This window comes from Trypanosoma brucei, chromosome 10, assembly GCF_000210295.1.
Source record: "Trypanosoma brucei gambiense DAL972 chromosome 10, complete sequence".
Classification (NCBI taxonomy): Eukaryota; Euglenozoa; class Kinetoplastea; order Trypanosomatida; family Trypanosomatidae; genus Trypanosoma; species Trypanosoma brucei.
Genome location: NC_026743.1, coordinates 155,632 through 171,095, shown reverse-complemented (window position 1 = coordinate 171,095; position 15,464 = coordinate 155,632). Strand labels below are relative to the sequence as shown.

The window sequence follows — 15,464 nt, the reverse complement described above, 5'->3', positions numbered from 1 at the left end:
GGTCGATTTCCGATTGCGATATAAGTAACGAACGCAACGTTTCCTCTCCTCGACGTAAACTGTTGGCGAAAGCCCGCCGGCAGCGGAATGCGTCAAGTTCCTTCGCCTGTGCTTCGTCAATGCAGTGTGACGTTTGCTGAAAAAATTTGCGACTTTCGCCATTTAAACCTAGGTTCCTCTCTGCAACGCAGCCAGGACCCCGCTGTGAGGCCGACGTTTCTTCACCTAATTGATGTGGGTCATGTGCAGTTGCACTGCAGCTTTGACTGAGACGAATCAACTTATCCAACACACTAAACTTGTGGCGCTGCAGGCAAAGGTTAACATTTTCGCAGGAGTGAACGTCATAGATGTCAACCTCTACGAACAATCCACCACGACCAAACTCCAAACCCTTAACGTAGTTAGGTGGTATTGACGTAGCGCGGAAAACCTCCATGAGAAAGACGTCTTCCACCAACGCTCTATACCGTTTTACCAGCGGACCCCACATTTCTCCAAGCATGCATCGGTAACGTGAAAACTTGCTTGTTTTCAAATCTAGTGCGCCGACATCAACAGGACGCGTCAGATTCTGTGTGGCAGCACTAGCATATTCCTCCTTCGCAGCGAAATTGTGAAAATAACTCCCTAAACCAGGAGTGACGTGCCCTGTAGCGATGTCGATATCCGATGCCGCGGGCAACAGCCTGCTGCGGCGCTGATCTGCACTTGCAGTGCGGTCGCTGCTTCCGAATGTGGTGGAACCTTTACTGGGATTTCGCCTCCCCCCCCGCAACCTGTGGTCTGCAACCTCCTCACCCGACAACAGTGCGTCCGTATCATCGGTTTTCACATACTCTCCACTGCCCAACCCACGCAGTGTTGGGTCACCATCAGGATAGGAGGACAAGAGGGGCTTCTTCCCACCTCTCCATGAGCTCTCTGAATACCCAGACGAGTTCAATTTTTTACGCCACTCTTCCTCAGCTTGAAGATGAAGCTTTTGAAGAGATTCCAACTCGTGAAGGGCCTTCTGAAGTTTCCTCCGAGCTTCCCGACATTCAGCCTCCGCTCCCTCCTTCTCGGCGACGACCCTGGAGTATTCGTTGACACTCACGGTTTGGGAGGCAGCAGTGTCTTCCCTGTGCTGCCGGTGTTGTGAATCAATGAAGCTGGTTGATGTAGCCTTATTCGTTGTCGAAACTGAGTTGGCCTGACTCTTTTGAAGCAGCTGAAGTGCCTCATCTCGCTCCCTCTCTACCTTACCCATAACTGCAAGAACCTCTTCATATTCTTCTGCTGTAGCCACATATATGGGAACTTTAGTACCCTCTCGTGATTCCAATAAAGATTCGTTGGTACTCTTTCGACCGTGTAACCTAGTGGACCCCGCCAACCCTCGCGTTCTAGAACGCTGTTCCTCAGCTTGAAGGTGAAGCTTTTGAAGAGATTCCAACTCGTGAAGGGCCTTCTGAAGTTTCCTCCGAGCTTCCCGACATTCAGCCTCCGCTCCCTCCTTCTCGGCGACGACCCTGGAGTATTCGTTGACACTCACGGTTTGGGAGGCAGCAGTGTCTTCCCTGTGCTGCCGGTGTTGTGAATCAATGAAGCTGGTTGATGTAGCCTTATTCGTTGTCGAAACTGAGTTGGCCTGACTCTTTTGAAGCAGCTGAAGTACCTCATCTCGCTCCCTCTCTACCTTACCCATAACTGCAAGAACCTCTTCATATTCTTCTGCTGTAGCCACATATATGGGAACTTTAGTACACGCCTGAGAAGTTGAGGAGGTTACACTGCTATTTTTCTGGTCTCGTAACGCAGTGATGTCGCATAAACCAGGGGTTTTCGCACGGCGCTCCTCAACTTGACGCTGATATTCATACATGGCTTCCAACTCATCAGTAGCCTCCTGAAGCACTGCCAAGGCCTCATCACGCTCCATTTCTGCCCTCTCCTTCGCTTCCACCAACAGCTTCCATCCATTATCCTTCTCCGATTTTTTTACCGAAGCGCCCTTACGAAATGGGGTGGACATACTCTCGTGAAGGGTACGTGTCTGAGGAAATGCATGTAGCTCCAGACAGCTCTGCATTTTCTCTCGCCCAACTGTGGTAGGTCCTACAACCGCCTCGACCAAAAGACATTCTCCCGTTGAAGCATAAGCGATATTTGTTACGACTGCCCCCAAACTACTAACTAATTCACTGAGTTCAGAAAAAAGGGTATCCCTAAGAACGTCCGGATAGTTCGTGCAGATGTTGTCCCAGTAGTTGCCTGGGATGCTCTTGTATAGTGAGTAACCAGTGCTAGGTTCTCTAGGTTCTGTAGGAGTGCGATTATCTGCGCACGGTAAATCTTCCTCACCCTCCCCACGCACTTTCTTGTTGGATAACTGAGCCATCTCTTGCAGTAGATCGTTGACGTACCGTTGCTCGCCTTCGAGATTTCGCTGTAGGTTTTCAATTTGTTCGTAGGCGTCCCGTAACGCGTCGTTTTTCGTTTCCCACATCGTCTTGTACTTTGTCGCCTCCGCCAGCTCACGCTGCAGCGCTTGTCGCGACAATTCTTCCTCAACCAACTTCAGTTCTACCTCCTTCTTGTACGCCTCGAAGGCAAGGCGACTTGTGCCATCAACACCACTGACGTCCTGCAATGTAAACTCAGCCGACGTGATGAGTTCCATCTGATCGATAAGTTTTTGCCCGTCCGAAATATCACCCGTTATGGTCTGTTTTTCCTGCCTTTCCCACGCCCGTACATCTTTCTTAAAGGATTTTTCCGGTGACGGATCTGCTGTCGAGCACCGTGAGGCAATCCCACTCGGTAGCTTCAACGTTGTGTCCACGGCAAGCCTTGATGGTGCCTTGTCACCTTCTGCGTCACTTTTTAGGCGGCGAAATGTAACTCCTCCCTTACCTGCTGATCTGCTTCTGCCACTTCCGTGGTCTAAGGGCTGACTTGCCTCCAACGATCTATGTAATAGTGCGTTGAGCTGCTGCACCTGAGTCTCCAATGCCTTGTTTTTCTCTTCCAGTTCCTCTACGAGAGTGCATAGTTCCATAGTTCTTTCCTGTAGGCGCATGTAACGCAGTTTGTTAGCCGCACACCGCTTCTCTGAACGAAGCAACTTTCCATCTATATCACCGTCCGCTGCAAAACTGAGAGAATGAATGTTCCTATCGAGCCCTCCAAGCCATATAACCCAATGAGCTGCCCGGTAAAGCCGTCGCATCACGAAGATAGGCCTAGAAGCCGCACGCCCGCCGGGAACAAAACGACGTAAGGCTACCTTTTCGTACGCGTCCCATAAAACAACGAAGCTGTCCTTGCCACTGCTCCACATGCAGGAATCAATACGCACTATGGATGAGATGGATGCGCTATGTTGGCCCTCCAGTACGGCAACGCAAGAAGGCTTCCTAACATCATGGAGGTCCCACACACGCAGAGCACCTTCACCGTCACCGGACCAAAGCTCCTGCTTCCGACGGAAAACCTCCATGGAGTGAACACCACCATTGTGACCACGAAGCGTAGTGAGACAAGCTAGGTTTAGTTCAATCTGCAAGGGTGCCCGGGGGTCCCATATTTTTATGGTCATGTCGTCGCTTCCCGAAATGATGTACTCCTCCATTGATTCATTAACCCGAGCATTACACCCTTCTCCCCCTTCGTCCTCCTCGTTATTGTACATGTCATCACCAAGGGAGCGCACCCCTTCCGATACAGAACGGGTTGACGCACTCTCCACTATATGCGCAACAACACATCGCACAGCATTAGAATGACCAGAGAAGAGCCGTACGTACGTGCAACTTTCCTTCAACCATTGGTAAACTTTCCAATCTTCCCCACCACTATAAACAAACTCACTATAAGGGGTTGTGGCCAGGCAGTTCACTGCGCCATCATGCTGAACAAACTCATTCAACAAATTCGCCGTCGAACTGTCGTAGCAACAAATAAAACCGTCCGCGAACCCAGCCCAAATGCGTCTTCTTGACACGAGGCGTAGTACTGTACAAAAGGTATTTTCACGTACGGCTGCCTCTGCAACTACTTCACCATCGGAGAGCGAATAAACTAAGACACGACCATCAGCCGCTGCAGCCCATACACATCGGTCGCCCACATATTCTATGGAGCGCGCCGTACCTGCAATGGAACGGGATGAAAGAATTCCTTCACATCGTTGCGTGTCCGGAATGGAAGCCACAGACGCCGACCTCACGCGGGGTCGTGGCGAAGGTGATGACCGCCGCATGGCCATCGTTTACTACACAAAATGTAGGAGATGTAACCAACGAACCTGGACGATACGTATGCCGGTACGCGTCCTTGTTCGACCCTTACTCCTAGGCAGAAACCAATTGTTCCTACTGATTGACTTGGATGCGCCCCGGGTCTTACCCGGAGAAGAGTATAATAAACTGCGCGACTACACCGTACAGCACCTGGTTTTTTTTTTTAAAAAAAACGCAAAAAAAAAAGTAAGGTAGAACAAATCAGTGAAGGAAATACAACACTACTGTGGCATTTTTTTTAAAAAAAAATGGGGGATGTATTGTTGACGGTAAAACAGAGCAAGTACAGCGATTACAAGCCACTTGGGCACATACCTTCTGCAATGTTTACCGTCCACTTGGTTACGCAACAGAGGAGGAGGAGGAGGAGGAAGGGGAGTAGTTAGTATACATTAAAACAAACAGACACATGTACATACATACATACGCAGTTAGAAGTACAAAAGAAGGTGATGGTGAAAACGTTTGCTTCCCTCCAAATAAAAACAGGGTTATTGTCTGTGGGTTAGCGGTACAATCACCCCGACTACAGTCATTTCAATCAGGTGCAAAGAGGGGAAAGAAGCAAAATCCTCTCGAGGCCCCGAAAAAAAAAAACAAAGGAGACAAACGGAAGGGGTTACTCCCTTTTTTTTTGTTCACAATTTTTTTTTTTTGACACGCACAAAACGTCGTACAACCACTTAAACACGGGGCTTCTGTTCCTCTATTTCTTCTCTTCAAAAAAAAAAAAAAACACTCGTTGCCCCACGTCAGCCTGCGACGACTTCCACTACTACAGATATTTGCCCACTTGCGCAGCCTATTGAACAGTTCCGTTTTTTTTTTTTTTTGTTTCCTCTCTCTCCCCTCTCTTCGTGACCACAAATGGAAAACCTACTCCATCCCCTGATATACCCAGAACTACACACAAACGCACACACACACAAAAAAAAAAGGAGGGAAGTGGAAACTTTTCACACAGCATTCACACTCAAAAAATATATATATATATATGTTTCGACGTGAGTACTGTGTGAAAAAAAAAAAAGAAAAACCGGTCGGTGGCACGTCTACTTTCCCCATGAAAAGTAAAACGCCGCCGTTAACTTATCCAACAGGATCAATTAAACTAACATGAAGCAAAAAGAGCACTATTTAAACACAAAACGGAAGATAAAGGCGGGCGTAAACAAAAAGGTATGTGAGCCAGCGAGGCATCGTACACAAGGAGATACCTAAAAGTAAAGGAATAATATTTCTTCACATATGATGTCTCATTGCTTTAAAAAAAAAATGAGTGATTGAACATCCCAAGAACTTGACGTACACGTGTGGGTGTAGTGATAGCAAGAAGAGTGAAAACAACAACAACAACAAACTCGGGTGGCGCCAGTAAAGCAATAGATACAAAGCAACCTCCATACAAAAAGGGAGCGCCCCCACAATATTACATCGACAATGTCCATAAATAATAATTGTCTACATTGTACCAAGGGTTAAACTCACCACATATCACCTCATATGAGGAGTTCATAAACTTAAGCACATACAGTACTTCAGGTGCTGCGTTGCGGAGTTAGTTGTCCGACAAACGGGCAGACAGCATTTAAGTCGTTTACAATCGCCCACCTTTTCATTTATTTGTTTATTTTCTTCCTTTTGTACATAAAATGATACAGTTACATAACTCTACGACCTCTCATGAGGATCAGTAATCAGATTGTGAGACGAACGCTGCGAGAGCATATCCGCAATTTGTGTGCGTAGCAGCGCGCTGTTGTCGCTTACGGAGCTCAAACGACGTATAGCGTCATGAAGTCCTGTATTTAAAGAAGCCATCGTATCCTCCAATGCGGTTAATCTGTCGGGCAATAACTCAACAATGGCGTCACTACTACTGTGAGGCGCTCCCCTCGCACTTTCAATTAAATGAGCATCCTCTCCACTGTGAAGGCCTGTTTGGTATGTGCCGTCACAGTTAGTGGAAGACGGAAACAACGCTTCATTACGTACAGGAGTATCAGAAGCGTGCTGAAGCCTCATACGGAGGTCCCTACAATCCTCCTGCAATACAGCAATCTTGCGTTCTGCAGCCTCTCTTTCTTTCTGAACATTGTGAACCTGCTCGATTGCAGTGCCCAGCCGCGACATAAGAGCCTCCCTATCACCCGAAAGGGTATGAGTCTTAGTTGGTGACAAGGACGGCGCTCTTGGAGTACTTTCCAGCTCCGCGATACGGCCGATCAGAGCATCGTTTTCATGTTTGAAAAAACTGGCCTCGTGCTCCAGCTTCTGCTTGTCATTCTCAATATACTTCACCAGATTCCTCAGTTCTTGGTTTTCAGCCGCCAACTTCCTTCCTGCGTCCAGACAATCTCTGTTGCCACATATCGCCCTGTTTTCGTGCTGAAACATCTCGAGTTCCCTCTCCAGTTGCCTTATCCGTTCATCCTTTATGTGGAGTATTTCATCCCTCTCAGTTACGGCTTGCTCAAGCTGTGCTATTCTAGGATTAGGACTTACATCCTCACACTTCACTAGTTCTCGACTAGTCTCCCTCGCCTCGATAGATGGTGTCTTTCCGAGCTGTTCACACGCCTCCGCAAGACGATCTCTCAGCATCTGATTCTCCCTCATTAGACCAACAGCTTCTTCTTGCATTTTTTGATTGCTCTTTGCCATTGCCCTCATTTGATCCTTTACTCCTTGAATTTCGACCAAGAGTGCCTCTTCCAACTGGCGGAAGGTCTTACCATCTTCCACTGCATTGTTATTCACATCATTTTTACCGCCATACCGCAGGGCATCGAGTTCCCTCTCCAGTTGACGTATCCGATCCTCCTTTGCTTGAAGCCTCTCGTCCCTCAGAGTAACCGCATGCTCAAGTCGTGCAATTCTCGGTTTCACGTGTTCTTCCTCGTAGCTCGACAGCAATTTCTGTTTCTCGCTTGCAATGAAACTTGATGGATTCTTTAACCTCCTCATTACGTCACCCAAATTTCGCTTTAGTGTCTCGTTTTCCTTTCGTAACAGGACGATTTCTTCATTCAGCCTTCGTTTGTCATTCTCCATTTCATCCATCTTCGTTTTCAGTGACCTCAGTTCCTCTGCCGATGTCTGCGTGGAGTCGCTGTGAAGCCGACTGCTGTTTCTCCTGCCATCCTCGAGAGCAGACTTCGCTTCTCGGTGCGCTGCCCTCAGTTCCTTCTCCAGTTGGCGTATCCGCTCATCCTTTGCACGAAGAGCCTCATCCCTCTGAGTAACGGCTTCCTCAAGTCGTGCCACTCTCGGCTTCACGTCCTTTTCCTCGTATCTTGACAGCACCTTTTGTTTCTCCTCTTCGTCGAGAGACGACGACTTCTTCAGCTGATCATCCGTCTCAGAAAGCCGTTCCTTCAGCGACTCATTCTCCTTCCTATAGAGTTTAGACTCATTCTTTAATTTTTCTTTTTCTCTTTCCCTTGCTTTTGTCATGAGAGACCTCAGTTCCTCTGCCGATGTCTGCGTGGAGTCGCTGTGAAGCCGACTGCTGCTTTTCTTGCTCTCCTCAAGAGCAGCCTTCACTTCTCGGTGCGCTGCCCTCAGTTCCTTCTCCAGTTGGCGTATCCGCTCATCCTTTGCACGAAGAGCCTCATCCCTCTGAGTAACGGCTTCCTCAAGTCGTGCGACTCTCGCTTTCATATTTTCTTCCTCGTATCTTGACAGCACCTTTTGTTTCTCCTCTTCGTCGAGAGACGACGACTTCTTCAGCTGACCATTCGTCTCAGAAAGCCGTTCCTTCAGCGACTCATTCTCCTTCCTATAGAGCTTAGACTCATTTTCCAGTTTTTCTTTTTCCTTTTTCATTGCTTTCATTTGATTCTTCAGTGCCTGAACTTCCTCCTTGGACGCTACAACAGCCTCGTCTGTAACGTGGTAGGAACCCTTCTTGTCTTCTCTCCGATTTTCTTCAATTTCTCTCGTCAGCTCCTTTATCCGTTCATCTTGTGAACGAAGAACCTCTTCCCTCTGAGAAACCGCTTCCTCAAGTCGCGCTATCCTCGGTTTTACATTTTCTTCCTCATAACTCGTCAATACCTTTTGCATTTCCTCTGCTTCAGAACCTGATGCCTTTGCCATTTGTTCATTCATTGCAGAGATACGATTGCGTAACAACTCATTTTCCCTTCGGTAGAAGCTGGCATCGTCTTCCACTCTCCTCTTATCTTCTTCCATTGCCTCCACCTGGTCTCTAAGCACCTGCACCTCCGTTAAGAGCGATGTTTCCGTTTCACTCCCTGCTTTGTCGTTACTCTTCACACTTTCCCCCGATGCAAATTTCGCTTCCTGTTTTGCCGCCTCAAGTTCATCTTCGAGCTTCTTTATCTTCTCGTCCCGTGACTGAAGGTTTTCATCCTTCTCTGCGATGACCTCCTCAAGTCGCGCTATCCTCGGTTTTACATTTTCTTCCTCATAACTCGTCAATACCTTTTGCATTTCCTCTGCTTCAGAACCTGATGCCTTTGCCATTTGTTCATTCATTGCAGAGATACGATTGCGTAACAACTCATTTTCCCTTCGGTAGAAGCTGGCATCGTCTTCCGCTCTCCTCTTATCTTCTTCCATTGCCTCCACCTGAGATGTGAGTGCTTCAACTTCAGTCAACAGTTTCTTCTCTCTTTTGCGCAGGTCTTTCATGACTTCCTTCATACCGGTATCGGACTTGGTTGCCTCAAGTTCCCTCTCCAATTGCCTTATCCGTTCATCCTTTCTGTGGAGCGTTTCATCTCTCTCGGCAAGAGCCTTCTCAAGTTGTGCAATCCGGGGCTTCATCCTCTCTTCTTCGTAGTTAGTTAACGCTGTCCGAACCTCGCCATTGTTTTCGTCTGGTGGTGTCTCCGCCTTTGGCATTAACTGGCCCCGCAGTTCTTCGTTCTCCTTCAATAACGTGTTGATCATATTTTGGAGTGGCGTAGGGTCGTCGTAACCATTTGCCATCTCCTCCTCCCCTCTGCTGTCGTCAACGCACAGGGACCGGTGCACCTGCCCACCCAACGTCCCACTTCCACTCTCTGAAACATGCACTTCGTTAGGGTCCCCGTACTTCTTCGCGAGGTAACGACCATACAACTCATAGACATCAATAAATGGATAATTGCTTAGCATAGTATCAATTTCTGAAGGAGGCAAACTCGCACTGTGCTGTATATTCAGCTTCACAACACACCCCTGGCCAGCACTGCCAAGTTCCATTTGGGTGATTTGCACCTGATCGGCCGGAATGCCGAGGACACTAGCAACTTCATGACGGATCACTGCGCACAGCTCTTCCGTGTCTTGCCTGAAGATAAATTCCCATGCATCACCATAGAAAAATCTCTCATGACATGTCGTGCAACCTCGTGCATCATCACCCTCCCTGGAGGCCGTGTTTGCTCTCTCGTGAATAGGAGTATCGTTGGCGTATTCAGCAGAAAACGCAGGGGGAGACCGCCTTTTCCCCGGTGGAGTTGCCGACGGGGAGGTTCCTCGTCCCATTTTGGACTCATGGTGCCGCGGATGAGAAGGAACACTTTTGGCTCTTGATGGTGACACACTCGCAGACCCTCTGTTTGCCGAAGACCCCCCATCCTCGGTCTCACCCATCAGCTGCCTCCTCAACTTTTCTATTTCGCCTCGCAAGCCTTTATTTTCTGTAAGCAGTTGCACCGCATCGCTAACATCAACAGCGTCCTTGCCGGCTGTGGGACCATCAAACGCTATAGGAATAGAATCTGCATTCCAACAATAAATCTTCCCCCCAGAACAGGCAGTCCATACTTTCCATGACACCAGTTGCTTCACCTTACAAATGCTGAGCATCGAACCGGGGTCGGTAGCCATATGAGTGGTGAGGTCTTTCAGTGGTGTTAACGTCTTGGGGTCCCACAAGAGCGTCTTTCCATACTTGTCAGCACTCCACACACGAATTCCTATCAACTTGATGGAACTCACGGGTGCTCTGTGGTGCTTTAGCACACTAACACACCCAAGCGTTTGAAGGTCGTAAACACGTATGGTGGTGTCCTCGCCCCCAGACCATAGCTGATTGCTGACTGTTACAAGTTCTAGAGAAAGCACGCCCTGTGTGTGTCCAGTAAAAATATGCATCATAGGGCCCCCGTCCTTACCTTTCCGCGCGGGAAGGTATGGATCCCACGCCCGTACGGTCCCATCATCGCTTCCAGAGAAGAGGACAGCTCCGGTATCCCCAGCGTACTGGCAGAGGCACCGAACAGTATTATTGTGACCGGAGAGTCGTCGTTCGCAGACGTAAGTGTCCGGTTTCCATTGATATATTTGCCAGTCACGACCACCCGTAAATACATATCCCTCCACCTCCCATATACATTCAATAGCTTTGTCATGTTTAATGAACTCAGAGAGCAGCGCATGGGTATTGAAGTCGAAAACGCGAATGAAGCCATCGCTGAAGGTTGTCCACATGGCATTCGTTGACTCTACATATAATATGCACGTGCAGAAACATCCTTCCCTTCCTTCCAGTGTTCGCACTTCCGTTCCCTTTGGTACACTCCTCACGCGAATGCACCCATCCGCCTCTGCAGTCCACGCACTACGTCCCCCTACGGACTCAATATACCTAACGGTGCCGTTGATGCTAAACAGCGGCAACACATCAACCACACGATTGATCAAAACGGAGTTACGTGGCCCTGGAGGTTTGGTTGACTGCTGCTCCTCACGAGCCGTGCCATTCCGCTGATGGGAAAATCCCTTTTGACCATTTGCACCTCGCAGCGTGCGGTTTTGTGACCCGTACAGGTGCTGAAAGGTGGTGCTTTTAGTACTTCGCCGAGTGCCAATCATTTTTCAAACAACTTTTGATGTGAGTCGCTCGCAGCACCAGCACTAAAATATATATATGTATACACCAAGGTTAAAATACTTTCAACGGGGGTGCGGTGCCCAGTTCTCAAACACTCAAAAGCCACCGTTCAAGGAAAAAGTATGCCCGCGTGTTTCTATCCTCGCCGTTTTATTTCCCTGGTAAAGAAAGGAGAAATGCGTTCAGCCCCTTCCCCCTCCTGTGGTGTTCTGTGTGGATTCTTCACGCGCGTTTGAGCACACACACACACACACACACACACACACACACGCACACGCACACACACGATTTTTTTTTAAATGATTCACTTGAGTGGAGAAAATATGGCGGTGAAGGGAACCGGAGCCACAACAGACACCGAAATTCACTATTATCAACGACTAAGTGTCGATGGGTTTAAGTGACAAAGTGTCACAAAAAGAAAATGTGTCCAAAATGTTGAACTCTACTATTCACTTCTACAGATAATAATGCACGTGGTGACTTCTTCCTTTTGCTGTATAAATAAGTGTTTATATTTATATACTTAGATGCGTACAAACGTATTTGTGTCCTTTTCTTTCAAGGAAAAAATTATCCCCTCTCCCCTACACTTCAGGTGGACCGCTTAGAAGCAGTGTGTTATCGAGTTAAATGCCGCGGAGACTGAAGAAAAATTCAGTGAATATTAGATGCCTAAAGCGAAACAAAACAGAAACTCACCGGGGCAGCATTGTTTGGGTCACAAAGCAAATCAAAGAAGAGGAAAGCAAAGAAGAAAAATGGAGGGAAAGACCAACATGAAATATATATTATGTCATACATTCACAACATGGGAAACTGAAAGCGCAGAATAAGTCAAACGCATCAAAGAGAGAGAGAGAAAGATGAAGGGGGGGGGAAGAAGAAAAGAAAAAAAATGCTGGAAGCCAATTATACATAAATACATAAAGTTACCTGCAATAAACACCAAGATAGTCCGTCGGAGACACTAAATGCGAACCAAACAAACCGTAGGACCATGGCCACTAAAACAAAGCATAACAAAACGACCAGAAAAAGAGAACAAAGTAATGCAGGAAATGTTTCGAAATGGGGTTGGTTGCATAAATTTGTGTTTAATCTCCCTCCAACCGCAACTGTCAGGTAGAAAAATCCTACAAAGCGAAAAACAATAACGGTAATTACATAACGGACTCTCGTCACTACAGAGATCCAACACACTATCAACAACTTCGGACACACATGGACGCACACAAAAGAACAGCACCGATCAACACGAAGGTTCGAAAAAAAAAATATATATATATATATATATATATATTTTGAAAAAGTGAAAAATGGAGGGAAATCAACGGGAAAGAAACAAGAAAAGAGGTAAAGAGATATGAAGTTGCATATGCATCGGAGGTTTGGTATTGGCTCAGTCTCTCTCCCTTCATTTTCCAATTTTTTTTTTGTTAAAAAAGAGGGGGAAAAAAGTGTGGTGTGCAGCACATTGACATAATTTTTTTTTTTCTCACTCTTCCCCTGTCTTTCATCACATACCTGCTTTAAGCGAGTGCATATGTGCACGCGCATGAAATATATGTGTTGATATAAATATGAGTGGGTGCGTGTGCGTTCGTCGTGAAGTGTGGATATGGAAGGGAGAGTCTAACATAGTTCTATACGCACAAATAACTTTCTTCATACATGTTTTCACGCAAATATACATTGATTCATAATGATAGAAATACGCGCCCAAGAGGGTAAATTACACAAAAATACGAGCTGCAACTCCTTATTTTTACAGGTCTCTCTTCCCCACCTCTTTCACTCCTCAAAAAACAGAAGAAGAAGAAGAATGAAAACAATCACAAACCCAATTCATATATATATATATATATATATATTTCATAGTCACGAAACCCAACTCGCACTTCCATGCCCTAGAGCAGAAAGAAGATACACATCCATGTATAAACTGGCGGATATTTGTGTTTGCGTGATAGTTTGTGTTAGGAGGCAAAAGGTGGAGGGAAACAGAAACACCAATAAAAAATGGAATGAGTTTACAGCTCAATATATTGCCATCATTTGAGAATAGCGCATAAAACTACATTTCGCTGTTCTTCCAATCACGATACGCAACGCTAAGGGACGAAGGGAGGGAGAATGGAATGGCAACGAACGAGACAAACAGCGGACTCAGAACATAAAACACCGGCGTCTTCAAAAACAAAGAAAAAAACGAACAGAAAAGAAAGGAAAAGAAAACAAGAAGTGGAACAAGAAAAAAAAAAAATGTCTCCTCTTGTCTTCAACGCAACAGCCGGCTCTCCACTGTTTTCAGTACATCCGCTGTAACGGCTCTGATGCCTTGATTCCCATCCACAACTTCGGTTATACCACCGTAGTGTCCCATCAACCAACTTATTTCCTCGCGATATACTTCCAACCGTTTCGCCACCGTGTCGCGATGGTCATCTGTCCGCTGCACGAGGCGATTCCATAATTCTTTATCAGACTTTGGGGGTGGGTTAAATATTAAATGATACACATTTCCCGTCACGGGATCGGCACGACGGTGTTCAATGCGTTTGAAAACTTCTTCATCCGCTACATCCAACAAAATGAAGAGATGTGGAGGGCACATCCATGTATCCAATTCCATCGCCTGTTGTTTGGAGCGGGGGAAACCATCAAGCAGCCAACCAAACCGCTTCGCGTCGTCTTTTTGAAGGCGGCGGTAAACCAACTGAGAGATGAATTCGTCAGGGACTAAATCGCCTTCTTCCATCAACTGAGCCAACTCTCTGCCTTCCTCCGTATCCGCTGTTGCTTCTTCCCGAATTAAATCTCCAGTAGAAATATGTACAACACCAAACTTCTCTGCAATGGCTTCGCATTGCGTCCCTTTGCCGCTGCCGGGTGGGCCGGCGACAATAATCCTCGGTGGAACGGGTTCTTCCATCAGTTCCCCAATATAATGCATTGGATTTTCAGGAAGGTCCGTGACGAGTTTCTGTAGAATATACTCCATGAGTTGTGGTATATTTTTGTCTTTGAGGTAGGCAAACTTATTATCGGAAAGGTCCGCCATGGCTTGAAACTCTTTTTTAATGAAAGAAGGTAACAAAAATGAAACTAAATAAATAGGTTTCCTCTTTGCTTGTTCTTGTTTCTGCTACTACAACTCTTATAAACACGAGTAGATGTGCAGTCGCAAGTTGATAAATGCCTTTTAATTCCTCCTTTGGCTTGTTTGATTTCCCTTCTCGCTGTTTTTAATTTGTTTCCTCTTTTGCTACTTCTTCCTAAAAGGTGTTGACACTTGGGTGAACCACCTCAACAAAACAAAAAAAATTATTTGTTTCTAAGTGGCTTTACTTTTTACTTATTTGTACACGTACCTAAACAAGATTATGAAAATAACCAATGGAATACAGGAACTGCAACCAGTATTTCTTCTTTTCAATCTATTTCTTTCGAGGTTGAGCAAAAAAATTCACAGCTCAGAAAAAAAAAAAGAAAGAGAAAAGGCAATGACGGCACCAAATAGGATATGAAAAGAAAAGAAGAAGAGAGGAAAGTAAGAAAAAAAAAATTGAGAACAGTAGCAACAACAACAATAATAATAATAATCGCGAAAGCTTCCTCAAATCTAATAAATAGAACAGTAAAGGCATCACTAAAATAAATACCATTTATTTAGTACATCTGACGCTTTCACTCACTCCACACCCAACCCGTTTTTTTGTCCACATTTCCTTCCCTTTTCCCTTCCCATTCTTTCTTTTTACCTTCTCTCTTCTCTTCTCTTATCTTATCTTTTCTCCTCTTCTCTTTTTTTTTTTTAAAGGTTTTTTCCCCCGTTTTCATCCCATTTCTTTTATTCTTCAGTTCATTACACACAATAGTGGCATGTGGTTGTGGACAAAAAAAAATGATATGAGAAGTGGCAGAATGGGACCGGGAATAATAAGATGGAACAAAAAAGGGAAACAACAACAACAACAAACACTCCTCATTGTGGGGAAAAATGAAGGACACCACAGAACATAAAAATGAAAAAACAAACAGAGAGAGAGAGGAAGGCACACAATGGAGTAAATGAGAAGCCGAATACAAGCGAAAAAGGAAAAAAAAAGTGTAAGAGAGAAATAGAAGGGAAAAGAGATGAATAGTGTAATGATACATATATGCATATGCACGTGTATGTGTATGTGAGTTTGTGTGAATTTGCGCTCAACTGTTTTATTTGGAGGGGCGGGTAACGAGGACGGAAGAAAATAAAAATAACAAGGGTTGCCTCTCCCTCACCTTTTCCTTACGCCCATGCAGTCATGCAATAAAGAAATATGAAA

General features: G+C 46.0%; 6 protein-coding genes across 6 annotated transcripts; 1 reads left to right on the top strand and 5 right to left on the bottom strand.

Moving 5' to 3' along the window:
• Window position 1: 1 nt before the first annotated feature.
• Window positions 2-4,252, bottom strand: TbgDal_X920 (hypothetical protein, conserved, (fragment); the record flags this gene model as incomplete). The annotated part of the gene is made up of 1 exon (XM_011778975.1): window positions 2-4,252. A coding segment is annotated over one exon (4,251 nt), but the record flags the coding sequence as incomplete, so codon positions are not given.
• Window positions 4,253-5,957: 1,705 nt separating this feature from the next.
• Window positions 5,958-11,117, bottom strand: TbgDal_X910 (hypothetical protein, conserved; the record flags this gene model as incomplete). The annotated part of the gene is made up of 1 exon (XM_011778974.1): window positions 5,958-11,117. The coding sequence occupies one exon, from the start codon at window positions 11,115-11,117 to the stop codon at window positions 5,958-5,960; it is 5,160 nt and encodes a 1,719-aa protein (XP_011777276.1).
• Window positions 11,118-12,048: 931 nt separating this feature from the next.
• Window positions 12,049-12,696, bottom strand: TbgDal_X900 (hypothetical protein; the record flags this gene model as incomplete). The annotated part of the gene is made up of 1 exon (XM_011778973.1): window positions 12,049-12,696. One exon carries the CDS (start codon window positions 12,694-12,696, stop codon window positions 12,049-12,051), a length of 648 nt encoding a protein of 215 aa, XP_011777275.1.
• Window positions 12,697-12,841: 145 nt separating this feature from the next.
• Window positions 12,842-13,198, top strand: TbgDal_X890 (hypothetical protein, unlikely; the record flags this gene model as incomplete). The annotated part of the gene is made up of 1 exon (XM_011778972.1): window positions 12,842-13,198. One exon carries the CDS (start codon window positions 12,842-12,844, stop codon window positions 13,196-13,198), a length of 357 nt encoding a protein of 118 aa, XP_011777274.1.
• A 219-nt stretch (window positions 13,199-13,417) lies between these two features.
• On the bottom strand, window positions 13,418-14,200 carry TbgDal_X880 (adenylate kinase, putative; the record flags this gene model as incomplete). The annotated part of the gene is made up of 1 exon (XM_011778971.1): window positions 13,418-14,200. The coding sequence occupies one exon, from the start codon at window positions 14,198-14,200 to the stop codon at window positions 13,418-13,420; it is 783 nt and encodes a 260-aa protein (XP_011777273.1).
• Window positions 14,201-14,826: 626 nt separating this feature from the next.
• On the bottom strand, window positions 14,827-15,297 carry TbgDal_X870 (hypothetical protein, unlikely; the record flags this gene model as incomplete). The annotated part of the gene is made up of 1 exon (XM_011778970.1): window positions 14,827-15,297. One exon carries the CDS (start codon window positions 15,295-15,297, stop codon window positions 14,827-14,829), a length of 471 nt encoding a protein of 156 aa, XP_011777272.1.
• Window positions 15,298-15,464: the final 167 nt, after the last annotated feature.